Source organism: Pyrgilauda ruficollis, unplaced genomic scaffold (genome assembly GCF_017590135.1).
Source record: "Pyrgilauda ruficollis isolate IOZ18807 unplaced genomic scaffold, ASM1759013v1 scaffold11, whole genome shotgun sequence".
Lineage (NCBI taxonomy): Eukaryota > Metazoa > Chordata > Aves > Passeriformes > Passeridae > Pyrgilauda > Pyrgilauda ruficollis.
In genome coordinates this window covers 6,041,207-6,058,760 of record NW_024509210.1, presented here as the reverse complement: position 1 = coordinate 6,058,760, position 17,554 = coordinate 6,041,207, and the positions used below count along the sequence as shown (strand labels likewise).

At 40.0% G+C, this 17,554-nt stretch overlaps 1 protein-coding gene across 2 annotated transcripts in view; it reads right to left on the bottom strand.

Moving 5' to 3' along the window:
• The window catches only part of OGDHL (oxoglutarate dehydrogenase L), a 43,644-nt gene continuing 26,090 nt past the window's right edge, over positions 1-17,554 (bottom strand). For both annotated transcript variants that reach the window (XM_041474314.1, XM_041474323.1), the window contains 8 exons: positions 16,104-16,231; positions 9,733-9,911; positions 6,050-6,121; positions 5,132-5,257; positions 4,440-4,512; positions 2,226-2,389; positions 1,525-1,679; positions 1-824 (listed from right to left, as the gene is read on the bottom strand). In XM_041474314.1, the coding sequence (XP_041330248.1) occupies positions 701-824; positions 1,525-1,679; positions 2,226-2,389; positions 4,440-4,512; positions 5,132-5,257; positions 6,050-6,121; positions 9,733-9,911; positions 16,104-16,231 (1,021 nt within the window). In that variant the 3' untranslated portion in view covers positions 1-700. The remainder of the gene's footprint in view (positions 825-1,524; positions 1,680-2,225; positions 2,390-4,439; positions 4,513-5,131; positions 5,258-6,049; positions 6,122-9,732; positions 9,912-16,103; positions 16,232-17,554) is intronic.

Below are 17,554 nucleotides of genomic sequence, written 5' to 3'. Positions count from 1 at the left end.
ATCACCCACTGCTCTGTCAGCTGTGGTCTCATGTACACTTCTTCCCTCTTCAAGTATCCCCAAACAACCTTGTCTTGGTCCCTTTTACTTCTGCCCTTCTTGACCTCATATCTAAGGGGTTTATGCTACTTTCTGTTATCCCCAGTTGAACAACTTTGTAAAGTGACTGCCTGTTTCCAGCCTCCTCCTCACATCTCCAGGTTACCTCACCATCTCCTTCCAACAAACACAGCTGGTACATTTCTCCACCAAAGTCATCTACCAACTCTGCTTTTCAGTTTCATTACTCTTCTCTAATATATAGACAGAAATAAGTAATTTCTTTTCCTGGTGGTAATGACTCTTGTGTGCATAACTATGCTGCTGTCCATGCCTGCTCTACTTACTTACAGTAATTAGACAGTGCCCACAGACTGAGATATGAGCCTCACCAAACACACATTGCATCCTGGGATAGGAGAAGCTTCTTGTGTCAAAGAGGTCCCAATTTAAATAGACAAGTGACAAAAAATGGTGGAAGGTAAGCTGGAATTGTTTTTTCCTTACAAACTGGGCAGCAAGGTACAGAATAATGAAGTCAGCTGCTGGATCCTTTTATTTGGTAAAGCAAAAATACATAATTTCCAGAATTCTCCCCACTTTCCTTTTGGATGCAGTGTTTTGAGGGACTACCAGTCAGAGACAGGTGGGGGCCCTGCAGTTAGAATGTCTTTCCCTCAAAGGCCTCCAGGTTGAAAGCTGTATCCAAGAACCTTCTGAGTGACACCAGATGTGTGTTCTTGTTGCCTGTGGCAGCAGCAGCAGCAGGCTCTCGGCCAACATACCTTCACGACAAAAAGAATTGGGCAGACAATGAGGTGAGAATTTTGATAATATTTTGACAATAACAAGCATGAGAACATGGTGATAAATGCATTCAAGTCAGCTTGGCAGGTTTGGATATTTAGTCATCAATCTTTTTAAAATAAAAATCAATCTAAGTTGTACGAAGTTATACCTTCTGGTCAGCTTCCCTCTCTTTCCTCCCATCATTGTTAAGCTGTGTCTTCTTCCCATCCCTCCCAGGACAGCCAGGTACACTGTCTCATAATTAGGTAACTTGCTTTTGGCAATGAAGACTCTCATTCCTTTGACACAGGCAGATCTGAGAGTCAATCATCTAAAATAAATGCCTGGACTGAGCTCTTACAACAGCTGTTTCCTGCAGAAACCTAACATCTGGAATGAAATTCTTAAAATGACAGAATCTTCAAAAAAAGAGAGCTAAGTGCTGGGCTAAGTAGCAATAAATACAGACCTAGTTGCTACTGATCTTCTTTTAGATCTACAAGGAGGAGCAATAAGTGCATCTTATATTTGAGAAATAGTAGTCTAGATTTTTCCCTCCTTCACCCAAGAACCCAGACTCAGAGGTTTTGATTTGTGAAGAACTTGACTTACCCATACATACCCATAAACAACCCCAACCAAATTTAAAAGCAAACATCAGCCCAGGAGACAGAGCAGTTGTTTAAAGTCTCATACCAGATGGGTCGAGTGCGGTTCACAATAGTGCGGAAACGAGGTCTGACATAATCGTAATATCCACTGTTTTTGTGCTCCTCCTGACACCAGACTAGATCAGCAGTTGGATACTTATCAAGTTCTTCTTTCAGCAAGTCAAAGGGGAATGGTGAGATCTGGAAAAGGAGGGTAATAATTGTCAAGGCTTTCTCTTATGTGGTATTAGCCCATGGTGAGTCATGACTTTTCCACGGAGAGTGTGACTCATGTTTCTCTAATTGATTTAATGCTCAGAAAAGAATACACAAGTATTTTATAGTTGTATTAGTAGGAACAGAAGTAGGTCTAGTCCAGACCACCTGCACTCCTACAGCTTTTTTAGTGAAATACCTGTAGCATATCTTTAATCAGTGAATGACAATATAGCTTCAAAGTGCACTATTCACAACATTTAAACCTAGTAGACTGCATATAAAAATTAAGGTGCTATCATATTTTAACTTAACTTTTCCAGAACAACATAACAAAGTGATCAAGTTTTCTGGATCTCATTGTCCAGTATGCTATTGATGTGTTCCTTCTTCACAAGTCCACAAAGGATTAGAATATGTCTTGTAAGATGCTAAGTGCTAGAAAAATGCTATCACCATCCATTCTAGGAGGGGTCTGCTTAAATGAACAGAAACTCCATCACCCAGTCTTCTGAGGATCAGGGAGCTCACCTGTTCAAGTCTGGTTATAGCCACTTCTTTCTCCAGGTCTTGGTTCTTTCTCTCTTTCACAAGGTCATAGTAGACTTTTCCTGTGCAGAAAATCACTCGCTTGACCTCATGTGGTGCCTGAGCTGCTGGCCCATTCTCAGGAATCACACGTTGGAAAGTGGTACCTAGTTGGAGCACAAATTAGAAAAAGTGCCCTCAGTGGACCTGACATTTCAATACAGCAGCCCAAGAAACAGTCCTTTAGTCTTTTACTGGGCAAGCAGCAGGTTGCAGTGATTGAAGGGCTCTCCTGCCTCTTTGGTCCTACTTTTCACACTGGTGACTTGGCTAAAGTGACTTTCAGCAGTTCTGTTTCAAGAAGATAGAAGATTTCCTAGAATCCAGTCTTTCATCACACTTAATAGACAGAATCACATCAACAGTAGACTGTTTTTCAGCTTTGTGCTGTGTATTACATCTTTACTTTTAAATTGATTGGGCAGCTCAACTTTGCTTCCAATTTGGGGTTTTTTTTTTTCAGAGAATCACCTGAAATACTCTTTCTTCTTTCCAAGATTATCTCAACCATGCAACATTAATACAACTTTGCAAATTTCAGAATATTCTATAAAAATAAAGTACATATCCATAATGCAACTAAATCTGGCAACTCCAGAAATATTTACCCAAGCACACATATTACTGCTGTATATTTGATTTAAACTTCTGTTTGAGACCTAAAACAGCAATAACCAAAGCAAGAATTAGCACAGAACTTAGCCATATGTTAAAATGCATCTACAATTTCAGATGCATATCTTCACTGCTACCACCTCCCAGAAGTATCATGTGCTTGGGATACTGGAAGAGGGACTTGATGGTCTAAAAGATCCTTTTCTTTGCTCTCATATATGATTGAGTAGAACTATTTCCACATTAAACAACTGCAGGGTAGCAGACAGCAGCTCAACCTCCTATTCTGAACCAGCACACCCACTTACCAGGAGAATAAGCTCCTGTTTGACTCATTTATCTTGGGGAAGAAAAGCAACAGCACAAACATATCAAAGAAGAACTGATTTATATCAGAATTATCCTGTCCCACTGAACAGCAGAATTCATCATTAAAAAAGACTGAATCTGTGCTTCATTGGGTCAGCTGGAGTTAATCTTCCTCTCTCTCAGCTTTCTATTTAAAGCAGGACAAAAAGGGTTAGCTGAGAGTCAGAAACGCTTTATTAGGTGCTGTCCTCTTCAGCAGAAACATGAAAGTATGCCAAAATTCAATGTTAATTTGGAGTTTGGCCACTACTGAGGTTAGCCTGAAGTAGAGGGGACTCCCAAGACAAAGTGACAAATCCCAAAGCCTACAGAATTTCTAATCTGACCCATTCTACAGAGCTTTTAAACAGTAATAAAAACAGCAAATGCCTTTGCTTGAGAAGAAAATTTTACACACTTACAAAAATAAGATAATACACTATATAAGTGTGCTTAAATATGGTAAGTTGCTTTGAAAAAACTGAGCAGTTGCTCTCTTCTGACAGCAGTCAAGACCCTCACTGGAACTGGAGATAGACTAGCACATCTATGCCCACATTCTCACTCTGAACAGTCACTTTAATCCCTCACTCATTACATGCCACTGCATTTCCTGATGCCACTCCAACACAGTCTAACCAGTGCAAGTCAGGACAAAACCACTGCAGTGTTTGGTATTCCCCTTGCAGCCACTGTGTATCTTTTGGTGCTGATGGCATGCCAACAACAGCTCTGAACTCACTGATCTCACTTTAGATGACTGGTGTGACACAGCAGCCCCAAACAGAGCATTGTAACAAGAACTGGGCACACTATTCTTCCAAATGGGCCCAGTGTAATGACAACCTATCCCTCAGTCATGGGGCAGGAGGCATGGGCTGTACAAAGAACAACTACATTTATATGTGAAGACAAAAAGAGCAGAGGGACACAGTAGCCTCTTGAGGGGAAACTCCCTGCAGAGATGGGAATGCACGTTCCATTAAGGGCTGGTTACAAGATAAACCTGTTAAAACTAAGAATCTATATGTGAAAGCAAATTTTTCAGCAGAAGTCCCTGCCAGCTCTCACTATGGCAGCTCCACAGAAATTATGCCGAAAGATAAACTCTGCAGAGCAGATTCTGTTCTTCACAGTCTGACATGCAACTTGGTATAGCTAATTATTTCCCCACAGTACTTTGAGGTGACCTACCAGACACCATTTCATCAAAACTGGATTTAGCTTCTGGATGCCTCAGCAGTGACTTGGGTGTCAAAACAATCAGCTGTAAGACAGAAATTTTTCCAAGTGTCAGGAGCTGCTTTATCTCCATTACACATGCAACATTTGTAACACTGTGCACACAAAACCCACAAAGTGAATATGCTATAGAATAAATTAGTATGAATAGCAAACACAGTAAATTATTTTTTTCCTGTTTTGAAAGACATGAAAGTTTCAAAAATATTCAGAAGATTTGGTAGCCTACTCCTTTTACAGGTTCTCAAAACTCACTGCTTATGCTTTTTTTTTGACAACAAAATCAAATCACAGGCTATGAACCAGTAAAACATTCAACAGTTGTATCATGGGTCTTTGAAGTTCCAGCAATTAGACATGCAGATGATAGTTCTGCAACCTGTAAGCTACATCACTAATATCTTGACAAGCTCATCTGAAGATCTGCATAGCCACATTGGAAGCCAAGCTGAAAATCAAGTTTTAGAGCCATAACAAAACAGACATGAGCTTCTTTCCATCAAACTGGCAACTTCAACCTGTGTTCAGTTAAGGTTTCTCACCAGAAATCCTCATTCTTTTCAGCAGTGTGTCATATGCAAAGGCCACTCCTTGTTTGATGGCTAATTTACCTGGAATAATCAAGTCCATTCTGGTAACCTTACCGGCTTTCTGAATGGCAGCAAGATCTGCCTTCGGAGGACATGAAAGTAATTGGCTGGAGTTGAACAATTCACCACAATCCAGTTGCATTCATACAGCTGGGAAACTTCAAAATGCTCAGTGAACTCCTGAGAGAAACATTAAAGGCATTAGAAAAATGTCTAAAAGATCAGATAAAAGGCTTGAAAACCATCCTATTTCTGACTCTCACCAACTCCCTTCCTCAAAATATTTATTTAGCAGCTCTCAGCTGAGCTTGTTTTATGGGCGATGGAAACACCCCTACAAATCATTTTTTTCTGTTTCTACTTCTTCCTAAAAATTTATGCAAATTAACATGAAAAGGTTCCATTAATTCAGAAAAGATGGGAAGTCCAGGAAAGAAGACTGAGGAGGACTAGGATATCAGCAGATGGAAGAAACCAAATAGAACCGCTTTGAAAGAATGTTAAACTATAATTCATTTTTTCAGTGTACAGTTGGCTTTGACTCTCTTTCCCATCCTGTAGAGCTATGTACTTTATTTGTAGAAGTGAATTATCAATCTATGAAAGTCTTAGCCCAATCAAAATTAGAAGTTGCTTATTTTCGTGCTCCTAGCAGTACAATTTAGCTCCACTGCAAAGGGCCAGGGTAGTCTCACTTGACCTCCTTTAGAAATTGGCTAGAGACATCTATTTGCAGTACACACAGCAATACAAACAGCCATAAAAAGATCATGCTGCCAGAGATTAACTGTATGTGACCTCAGCTTTGTAATGAGCAGCAATGCTACATGCTTCCATTACTTTTACTGGGATCAAGTTAAAGTTACACCAAGACTTGAAGCTAAATCCTAACCTGCTATACCTAGCTAAAAGGATGCTACTAACAAAAAATCTCTGGGATGTGAAAGGCAAGAAAAGGACAAAGCTACTCACTGGATAGGCATCAGAATCATCATTGCTCATCTGCAGAAACCTCTCAGGCCTGGCTGATGAATGCTCTGGACCCTGGTAAAGGTATAATTTAATACAACGTTAAAGAGCCAAATGAGCAGTTAGACATCAGTCTAGATCACTCACTGCATAAGTACCTCCTGTCCCCTCTGCACCAGCTGCACACCTGCCCCCCAGCCAAAGGCATCAACAACAGCAGTGGGAGAGAGGACACACAGCAGGACAGAATTCCTCATCTTCTGTTTTCATAGGAGTTTGGATTATCACATGCATTTCCAACATTTCTACCAGCTACAAGTGATTTCTACCCTCAGACTAGCTGCACAATGAAGACCAGAGGAAAGGCAGTGGGTCCATGTGGGCACAACAGTCACCTTGCTAATGCAGAGCAAACAGGAGCACGAGGAATGTCAGAAAGAGAAATACTGGGTGCCTCAGAGTACTGCAGTTACTCACTCTTTGTGCATGCTCAACAGGAGCAAACACGGTGTTAACTGCTGACTACTTTTGCTGTATTAGCAACAAAAGCAGGCACAGAATCTGACCTACTATTGTTCACTGTTCAGTACAGGACCAAATACTGAGATGAATGCTTTAGCTAAAATGGATCAAAATACACACACGCATTATCTGCCAGACTAACCTATGATTAATTTCTGCCTCCTCAGAAGATATTTTATGTTCTGTCATTACTGAACACTACCATCCACTGTCTCACTAGCAGTACCCATGGCAATTACTGGAATTGCACAAATGCTGTTAGCTTCATTTTATATTAGCAAAACATGCATGCTGGTCACAGAAATTATAAGGAATAAGGAATGTAGCAGAATCTGCTGTTTTTCCTTTTCATGTCCCTGTTTATTAAGGATAAGAGAAAGCTGTGAGGAGCGTGAGAATGCAATGTGCTTTTTTATGTATTTCTGTTGTTGACAGCCTTGGCTTGTTCAAGTGACAGGAGCCCTTAGGAAGGGTTTTCATTTTGCACACAGCTGTTAAGGATTTTAACCCCAAGATAAACTATTACACCTCTCAACTCTCTCCATGTCTCCTAAGCTAATAATGTTCATAGAGAGATTTCTTCTTTATATGGCTATCTCTCATAGTAACTTTTTCTATTAAAATCTTAATTCATTAACTCCAAAATCAGTCATTATTCTGACAACTGGTAGTCCCCCTTCACTGAACACATCATCCTTCCTAATTCCAAGTGCAGGATTCCAGATACATAGGAGGGACACAAAGGTGATCCGAGGACTGGAGTACCTCTCCTATGAAGACAGGCTGCGAGAGTCAGGATGGTTCAGCCTGGGGAAGAGATGGTTCCAGGAAAATATTTTACAGCACCTTACATTACCTAAAGGGGACCTGCAAGAAAGCTGGAGAGCTACTTTTTACAAGGCCAAGTAGCAATAGGACAAGGGGAATGTCTTGAGGCTGCAAGAGAGCAGTTACAGGTTTGATACAAGGAAGATCTTTGCTGTGAAGGTGGTGAGGCACTGGCACAGGTTGCTCAGAGCAGTTGTAGATACTCTGTCCCTGGAAGTGTTCAAGGCCAGCCTGGATGAGGCTTTGAGCAGCCTCTGGTCTAGTGAAAGGCTCCCTGCCAGAGTGAGCAGTTTTGAACTAGATGGTCATTACAGTCTTTTCCACAAAAACCATTCTATGACTCCATGGACTACAGGAATTCAAAGGAAAAAACATTCTGTTGGCAACAAAGGTATAGCACAAACAGCCTAGAACTGTGCCTTGTGTCACTGCTCCTTTGAATTCTGCCTCCACTTTTGAGGTGCCAAATAATCTGGTGACAGACAGGAAAGGACTTGAGAACAAGGAGCAAAGCTGCACAAAACTGTGGTGCACAGTAGCAGCCCAGTTTATTGTAGCACCTGTGCTGTTCACATCTGTTTGCTGCAAATCAAATCCTTCACCAAGCATGGCACACTCAGCACAAAATCCAGTGCTTCACAAGCACACTGCAGAGTACACTGGGAACAGAGATGTTACCAGCAAACAATTGCAGGAGAGGCAGGTGAGGCTTTCCCATCACTCACACACTGCCCCAGCAACAACCTCAGTCCAGAGCCTCAATGTTCACATCCATCTTCGGTTTCTGTGCTGACACCACCAATCAGACTGCCAGCAACTGCTGCGTGGGATGGGGTAGGGTTTATCTCTGCTGTGACCACCTATCCAGTGAGACCTATACTGAATCCATTAGCTACTTTCAGATGAGTCCCCAAGGAGCCATTAGGCCGCAGACTCTTTCAATCACAGCCAACTTGCCTGTGAATGCATGACCTAGAGGTGAAGGGATCCATATCCCATTAAGAATCCTTCCCCAAATCATCTTGCCCCCAACACTGTAGTTATAGAAAGACTAGTCCTCCGGTAATGAAAAGGTCCTCTGGGAAGATAAAAAGATTTCAGCAGCCTGGTGGGATTCTTAAATATCCCAAAAGCAGCTGACACTAGTAGCAAAATAAGCATGTTTCAGAAGACTTGTGCAAATCTTCTCTGCCAAGTGGTTATGGGAAAAGAAAGATTAAATGTATTCTAAGTAGCAGAGAACCAGCCCCTTAAGCTGAGTGCCTCCCTGCAGAGGACCACACCTCCTGCTGAGGGCTCATTCAGGTTGTCCCCTCAGGATACAGTTAAAAAAATTAATTTATCAAAACCCTTGTGAACAGCATCAGACCTGTTATTCTTTAAGCACAATGGATATGGAAAGCCATTCATAAGATATGAATGCACCCCAGTGTATTAGGACAGGATCATAATTGAATGGAAATAAACTAAATTGTTTGTGAGAATAGAAATGACACAGTTTGCAGTGAAAAGGTCTAAAGCATTTATACAGATGCAGATTGCCACTGTGGCACATACTATGCCTTTTTAAATAGAAAACTAGAAACATACATGCAACAATTCATGAAGGTTAATGTATTTGAAAAGGAGAAAATTAACCTTGCCTGACATGATGCTCATGTAATCTTAAAAAGAATTTAAAATATTTGAAGAACAATTCCACTGCTGATATGAACTTCATGTAACTTTACACATAGGGTGTGCCCACGCCCTTTCCCTCGAAGACATTGTCTTGTTCCTCCTACTAGCCACCAAAGAAAAGACAGTCAACAGCCAGAAGAAACATTTTCCTTTCTAGAAAGAGGAAGATTTCTTATTATATCAAAATTAACCAAGGTCAATGATTTTTGAAGAAGTTTTGAAGTTGTTTTATATCATTTCATAGCAAGAGAATTTAGTGCAGAGTTTACAGAGATATACTTTATGCAAAATAAAACCAAGCAAGCACTCTTAAGACATGATTTTTTTTCTTATTGTACACTGAGAATGCAGCTTTCTGGGGAAAGAAGGCAGTGTCTTAGGGAAAGATACCAAAAAAGAGAGGGGAAAAAAAAGGAAAAAAATGGGAGAAGTGCACATGCCACTAAGAAGGACACAAAGCTAAGAGCTCTGAAATATTTCTCAGGGTTTTCACCAGTCACTCTATCTGAAATCTTCTCGTAACACTGAGGCAGCCCCACATGCTTAACAGTGCCTTCCTCCCCCGGGATCCCCAAGCCACCCTTGGCTTTTCCAGCTGCAGAGAAGGCAGTGCAGCCAGCACTCCCCTCCGGCACGTGCCAGCCAGCAGCGCTCACCATTCCTTCCATGCCGTGGGGCAGGAGCAGGACGATCCCGTTGTGCCGGACCCACTTGGCCTGGCCGGAGCTGATGAACTGGTCTATGATACACTGAGCCGTGTTGTGAAAGTCCCCAAACTGGGCTTCCCAGCACACCAGGGCATTGGGACTCGCCATAGCGAAGCCAAGCTCAAAACCTGACAAGCAAACAAGTAGGAGAAATAGAAAATAAACAGGTTTCCTGAAAAATTTATTAATTCCTCACTAAAAATTAAAAATAAAATTCAAAATTTGAGCATGTACTGGATTTTTGGAGCCCCACTATAAATTGTGCAGTTTTCAACAGTACTATTTCCAAGCCTGACTTCAGTCCTTCAAGCTTTTCCTCAAACACTTCAATATCATACGTTTTTTTAAGAAACTAAACTCCCACCCTCCGCTCCAACTTTAGTATAATCCTTTCCTAAGAGCTCACTACTATCTCTTCCTGTAAAAATGCATTTACAGCCCAGTTAAAGAGTTATTTATTAATTTTAACATTTCCACAGCCCTCTACAACACTGTCTTTCTTTCCCCCTCTCAGACGCAGATGATAATTACAGGTGACATCATTTTTCAGTCTACAGACATGGTCCTAGTCTTCAGATCTTCCCAAAAAAATTGAATATAACAGCTGCATGGCAAACACATCTGGGACTTGGATAAAAATCCTTTCTTAGGTAGGGCTAAGGCCCTTTTTCTGCTTCAGTGTTAAAATATTTTTTTTCCTATTTTCCTTTGACTCCTTGATATAGCAGAGCCTGGAGTGCTGAATGAATACCTGTACTCAGATTCTTCACCTATAGTTTGGAGTGATTATAACCAAAAAGGTTAAAGCTCTCAGTATAAAGCAGAGCTATATAGCAGTGCTTTGGGTGTAGAGGTTCTGACTGAGGCACAACTGATTCAATACACACAGAGAATAAATATTCAATTGATAGATACATTTCATGTTGAAGCTTTACACAGAATATAATGATCTGGTTTCAAATACAGAACTCCAATATGGGAGTACTCTCATTGAAGCTTACCCTAGCAGATCAACTAACATTTGGGTCTTCATAGTCTACTCCTTGGTAATTCCAACCCAGTTTTCCATTTACCATCCCTATGGCATGAAATCTTTGAGTCACTTGGCTTTTGGACTACTGATCTCTGAACAGTCCATCCATGTCTCCAGCAGATGCTCACAGTCCCACTAAAAGGCAACTGATACATTGGAGGCCAAAAAAAAGACTGCAAAGTCAGACAGACAGCCCTTTGTCTGTGAGTGCCCATGACAGGTCATTACCAAAGAGAATGACTTCTTCTGGCCTTGCCTTCGGCCTGACTGCCTGAGCAGCCTTTCCTTCATCTCTGGCCTCCTATTTGTGTAATTCCATGGTTCTTAACACAATGAAAACAAGGGAAAAATTTACACAACTCCTTCAATCATATTCCCAAAGGTATCTGAAAAATAGATTTCCCTAGATAGGCTTGAATCCCATTCTAATTTTACACAAGCATTAAGAGACCATTTCCACTGATGGGGTGACATGGTTGAGAAAATATGCAATATGTTCAAGACTTATTTGTGCATATGCCTGCTCTCTGTAAGGGTAAAATCTAGCTTTTAGAGAAGAACAAACTGAGATCTTGACCACTCAAGAGTTATCAATAATCAAACAGTGCTTTTCAGAGTATGGAGCTCAGTGCATACTTAAAATTTGGTAACAGCACACACATAATTCTACTTCATGTATGAAAGATCACCCCTAAAATTCACATGGAAAAAGGAGTATAATTTCTCATTTCCTATCTTGTTGACAACTTCATACTAACCTCTACAGGTTAAAAATGTTCTAGGTGAAGCTGTATTGAAAAATGTGATCTTAACACAGATACCATTTGCAAGCTTTCTGACAGCTATAAAAATGTCTAGGAAAATATATCCCAATGTAATCTATACATTCTGATTAGTATTTTGAGAAAAATGTTGCTGAGACTACTATTTCATGGCATATGTGTCTGTGGTACAAGCATCTTTGATATACCAGAACTCAATTTTCCATCAGGGAAATGGCAATGAGAGTTACTAAATTAAAACTATTCCAATTGTGATTGTAGCAGTGGAATACCTTTAACTCTCGACAGACTAAGCAGTCTGTGAAGAATTAGTACTACTACCTTCACGGGGAGAAAATCCCTTAAAGAATGAGAGCTGAACTGCTAAATTAAAAAAAAAAGTGCTGGTGGAGAGAGATCTAGACAGATGCAAGGTAAACAGCCCAGGAGATGCAGGAGATGGTGGGGTGTTCTCTTCAAAGGGAATTGTTCGGGCACTAGAGTCAAGATCAGGAACATGACCTGAAGTAGAAAGTCTCCACTGTTCTAGAGATGGGACATCTAGAGATGGAACTGCAGAGGAGCAGGTTCCTACTCAGGCCCCTCATGAGGGCTCAACCTCAGACCAAAAAAAAACCAAAAAAAAAAAAAACCAAAAAAACCCAAAAAATCAAATAAAAACTACAGCAGAGACCTTGCAAACTTTATTGTTTGCATCTGCAGAAACAAAAATGGAACATTTCTTCTAAATCCTCTCCAATATGGTGGGTTTAAAGTTTAAAGGATTAACTCTTACAGAGCTAAAAACAGAATAGGTTGAAGCTGTGAGGAAATCCAAGGCAACCAGGCAGCAAAACAACTTTGAAAGAATGTCAGGTAAGGAATCTGCACACCCAAAGGGTGTTGGAGAGCAACCAGCCAACTCCAAACAGCAGGCAGCTGCTCAGGGCACAGGGAACCAGGAACCAGCACAGCAGTTTGGTAAATTTCTACACTGAGGAGACAGAGGGAAGGAAAATACACAGCACTTGATTAAGGCTGCAAAGTTAATGTTTCAGTTGCTGAAGTTCATTAAGGTCCCTAGATGACAGACCTAGCAGAAGTGCTTGTTTCTATTAGTCCAGTGCCTGCTGTGCTCCCTCACTGTTCTTCTGCCACTCTGGCACAGAAAGAAGTGTTGTCAACCAAATTGGCAGCTTACACAGCATACTGTGCTGTGTTTTTCCCTACAGCATTTTCATGATTGTCATAAGAATAGCTGTTTTTCAATTAATGTAAGTAAGGCTACAGCCATAACTTAATTCAATATGATTTTAAAGTGACTTAAGGCATGGATGTTAACTAATGGTTAAAAGGGATTATCAGTACAAGGATTCTATGTCAGAATGAAGAAAGCAAAAATCTATCTTTGAACCTATCTTTAACAAAAATTCTAAGCACATGGACTACAGAGGGATATGCATCCTTTCACAAACCCAAACACAGCTCAGGTTAAGGTGAAGTTAGTACCCATCTGGTAGCTGACTGTTAAAGAGGGAGACTGATGCCTTCTGAGAACTCCATACAGATGTCATTGTTTGCTACAGTCTGTCATAATTTTACCTTAATACCTGTCTTCTTCCTTTCATCTTTTGCTTAAAACTTGACTTTTTCCCTTGAAAAAAATATACTCCAAGTCCCATGGTTCACAAATTTCCTGAACTACACACTAGTTCCAAGTCTATCTTGCCTGATTTTCCTTGAAAGCTCCCAGTATGGAATGCCCCAACCCAAGATCTCTCAAAGGCAGTACTGAATCTGACAAAGAACCTCACCTCTTGGATAGAGGTTCAGCACTACACAAGTCATTCTGAGGGCCGTAAAGAAAGACAGGAAATACTTTCACGTATTTCAAAAATGCTGAAGAGCTAGAATGGAGCATCTGTAAGTTACTTTTGTTTTTCTCCTCTATCCTAATCAACAAATAAGTTCAGACAAACATCTTTTGCTTAAATGACTTCTCACGGCCATCACTTACACTTCCAGATATTCAGTTTCAGTACAAGGGAAAAATTATAGCAAGGCAAGTGGATGCACAACTAAATTTATTATAATTGGGTATAACTAAAAATAGTAGACTTCGGATGTCAAACAAAATTATCAGAGATTGTTAAATACTCTAAATTATGAGAGTTTGTTAAGTACTCTGATTTAATGCCCAGGTTACACCCACTCCAGAGCTTCCTGTAGGCAAAACATAAGCAGTTGTCAGAGCTACAACTGAACAAGACTGACTTTGTTTTCTTTCTAAGTGAAATCAATCTTGCTGTCATTTTAATGGAGCAGTGGTTCCCCAGGTGTTCCTAAATACCTTGACTATAACTTTGTGCAAACCTCACAGCTCTGAACAGACACCAGCTCTTGGCTTATATACCTGCCAAGGAAATAATCTGTAGTTATATCATGCTGGGCTGTTTAATCCATTTTTACTTAGCTCTCCCTCACAGATATTAAGTAAATTCCTAAAATGCTTCTGAGATGCTGCATGTTAACACAGTCATAAATAAATTCCTAACACTTTTTCACCATTTTCTTCCCTTTATATTATCTCACAACTCTCCCTACAGCCACCAAACACTTCAGTGCACTAATTCTAAACTGCTTCTTTTAACAAAATTAGATAGTAGAAACAGCAGTTAGAGAAAATAAAGTGTTCAGGGGTTTTGGTTCTCCTGAAGAACCAGTTCCATGAACTGCAAGCCTTCACTTGTTCTTGCATGTATTAAAAAGGAGACCCAGTTACCAGTGAAGTTACCAGCCAAATAAATATAAATTCTGATAGCTCTTCTTTGACTCAGAGCCTTTAACTGGAAGAGACATGTTCACACACTGCTGCTTATCCCAAAACTGTCTCTCTATGGAGGCAATACACAAGAGTAAACATGTTGGAAATGGTCACTAAATAAATGCCAGCAAGAGAGAGAAAACTTCATTATAAAATCACTTCAACACAGAACATGGCATTTTTAGTTTAAAAAAACCCAACCCAACAAACACACAAAAAGCCACATCACTTACCAACTATTTGTACCAATTTAATCTCCTTTACTGTTAGGAAGCATCTTGGATGGAAGGGATTTAAAATTCTTGAAAATTAGAAGTTATTAAAAGTAAATATTAGTTTTGGAGAACCTGTCATCCCATCTGCTGAAGCAGAAGTGCACAGAAATGGTATTCTTGTTTTCACCATACAAACAAAACCTATTTTACCCTATTGCTTGTATTCAATGAATTTTATTAATTCAACTTTCACCCATCTTTTGCTGGGTAAGGTGGAAGGGAAATGTTGAGCAGGATGAGATCAAGAAAGTGAAAGAAAGAAAGCCCACTTGGTTAATTCCATTTTAAAGAATGGAATTGTGACAGACAGAATTGCCTTCACGCCATATCAACACTAGGCTTCCTATTGAGGTGTTATTTTTGAAACAAAACCAGATTTCAACCATATCCAGACATTTGTCACTTCTTTTGGAATGTAAAAAAAACCAAATCCAGAAACCTATGACCCACTTACCCACAAGTTTTGCAGCAACACTGTAAACAGGCTCAAATTAAGAAAACCCAGAACACACTGTGAGAAACAATAGGAAATTTGAAACAATCATTCTCTGAAATTAAGTCTTGAATTTTATCTATGCCAATTATTTTTCTCCTGTTTATACACTCCTTGCTTGCACTCTTCTATTAGGGTTTACCTTTACATGTTAGCAATACAAAAATTGTGATTCTGTTCACACCAATTCTACCACAGAGCTAACAAAAATACCTAAAAAGTCTAGTCTCCAGGCCGTGCTCCAGCCTGTACAGTTTTATACCACTTTAATTTTAATATTATTAGCAATGGGCAATATGTAGCATTGCGAAGATGACTAAGTAACCAAATATTTCTGAACTTTGAAACAAGCAGCTGTCAACTACCACCTTTACCTACTACAATGTTTCAAGTTTTTTCTTCACACTATATTTTATTATCCATAGAATCAGTAACGCTTCTGATGTATTATTAGATGTATTTGTTTCATGCTTCACATTCCTCTTGCCACCCTCATCATGTCAGAGTAAAGTTATCCATTCTCTGTGGCTGAAGGTAAAATAATTCACTATGATTAATGCTATCACTAAAAAGAATTTGTTTTCTTGAAAGAGCACATTCAGAACAGCAGTTCAGATAAGGCCAGGATGGATTTTTTATACCTCTATGACAAAGTGTCTCTGGTTTTCTTGTCAGTTCCTCTTAAGAAAGCATCAGGTGCACATTCCAGCACTTCCAAGATCAACAATAGCAGATGGATGCTTTTAATTGAATCCCAAAACTGTAAAATGTGGGGATGCTTGTTTAAGGGATGTCAGAATCTGAGAGGAAGAGCTCTGATACCTGTTTCAAACATGACCATTTCACAGCCTGTTTTCCCCCCACATGCTTTTCCTTGCTGAGCTCTGCTTCCTGTCTAGCAGCCATAGCAAACCCCAGGCACCCTGAGACATACCTAAGACCCCGTACTCGGAGAGGGAGCTGTTGCACACAGTGTAGGGGGCCTGCTGTTCCCACAGGTGATTCATGGGAACACAAATTCTCTTGTCAACTTCCTGATCATGAAGCACATGGTGACGATGGCTGCAAAGAGTTGTTGAAAGACATTTATTAGCCAAGAATAATTTTGGGCTTTAACTGAGCTATTTTCAAAGCTAAAGCAGCAAAATTGTGGTCTGGAAAGCAAGCAAGCACCACGGTTATCTTTGCTACACACAACACCCTGGTCTGGTTGAAGCCATGGGAAATACAATCACATGTCTAAATACAATTGCTGCACTGTAAGGACTTTTACTGACTATCCAGGCTTCTCAAGCACTCACAGAAACTGAAAATACCTCATTGCTAGTAGAACTGGGAGAAAGAGAAAAGGATGGGGAAATTGTTGATATAAAATAGAATTATTTTAGAAATTCAAAGGAACAAAATTGTTATTAAAAACATTTCCTTCTGCCTTCCTCACAAATTCTAATATTTTCCTTGAAATAACTGTTGTTTGTCTTTAATGGAAAAAAATGTAATCTTCAGCAGCGAAACGTGAAGGAGTTGTATCCTCTTTCCTGCTATTTCCACTCGCACTCGTGTGCACCATTTACAGTTCTCTAGAACACATTAATCAGCATTAGAATAGGCCACCAAGGAATACTACCAAAACAGAGATGACTGAAGTAATTACTGCAATCCATTAACTCTCTGAGCAGACTGAGGGAATCACAGCAATATGCCCAGCTTTACAACCACCACCATCAGGCCAGTTACTGTACTGATAACAATACTGTGTGTTGTAGAGCTGCCAGCACTGAAGACTGAATCTTTTTGCACTTCCCTTTGCTATAATGAATGCTAGCAAAAGAGCTCTGAAATTTATCTAGAACTCAACAATGTAAAGCCAGAAAAAGACTCAACCTTTGAAAAGCAGCACAGGGATGGAAGTAGAGACAAAGGGGGAAATTCACACACCAGGCAGCTGTTTGGCAGAAATAATTTTTGCCACTGTAATTTTGATTTTGTCATTAAGCCAATGACAGAAGACCTAGCTGTTAAGCTTCTTGAGTACAAAGTTTTGTGTTTCCCTAGCAAAAGGTGAATAAGATGAGCATAGATGGCCAGCCAGAAATATACAGACATACAATTTGCAAATGTGCAATTGTGAGAGTTATTGACATCAAACCAGTACAGAATCAAGGCTGTCCCCCCTTTCCTCTGTCCTCAAGAGTTTGTCTCCAAGAGGAGAAGGGGTCTGGTGCCTCTGTCAGCAGCTTTATCTAGCTTCTATCTATTGATAGAGTTGAGAACTGAAACAGGAAGAAAAGAAGCCATCACATGGAATATTGAAAGAAAGAACTATTTTCTAGACATCACTTTAGAAACTCCAAAATAGTGAAAGCACCCCATTGTGTTGTTTTA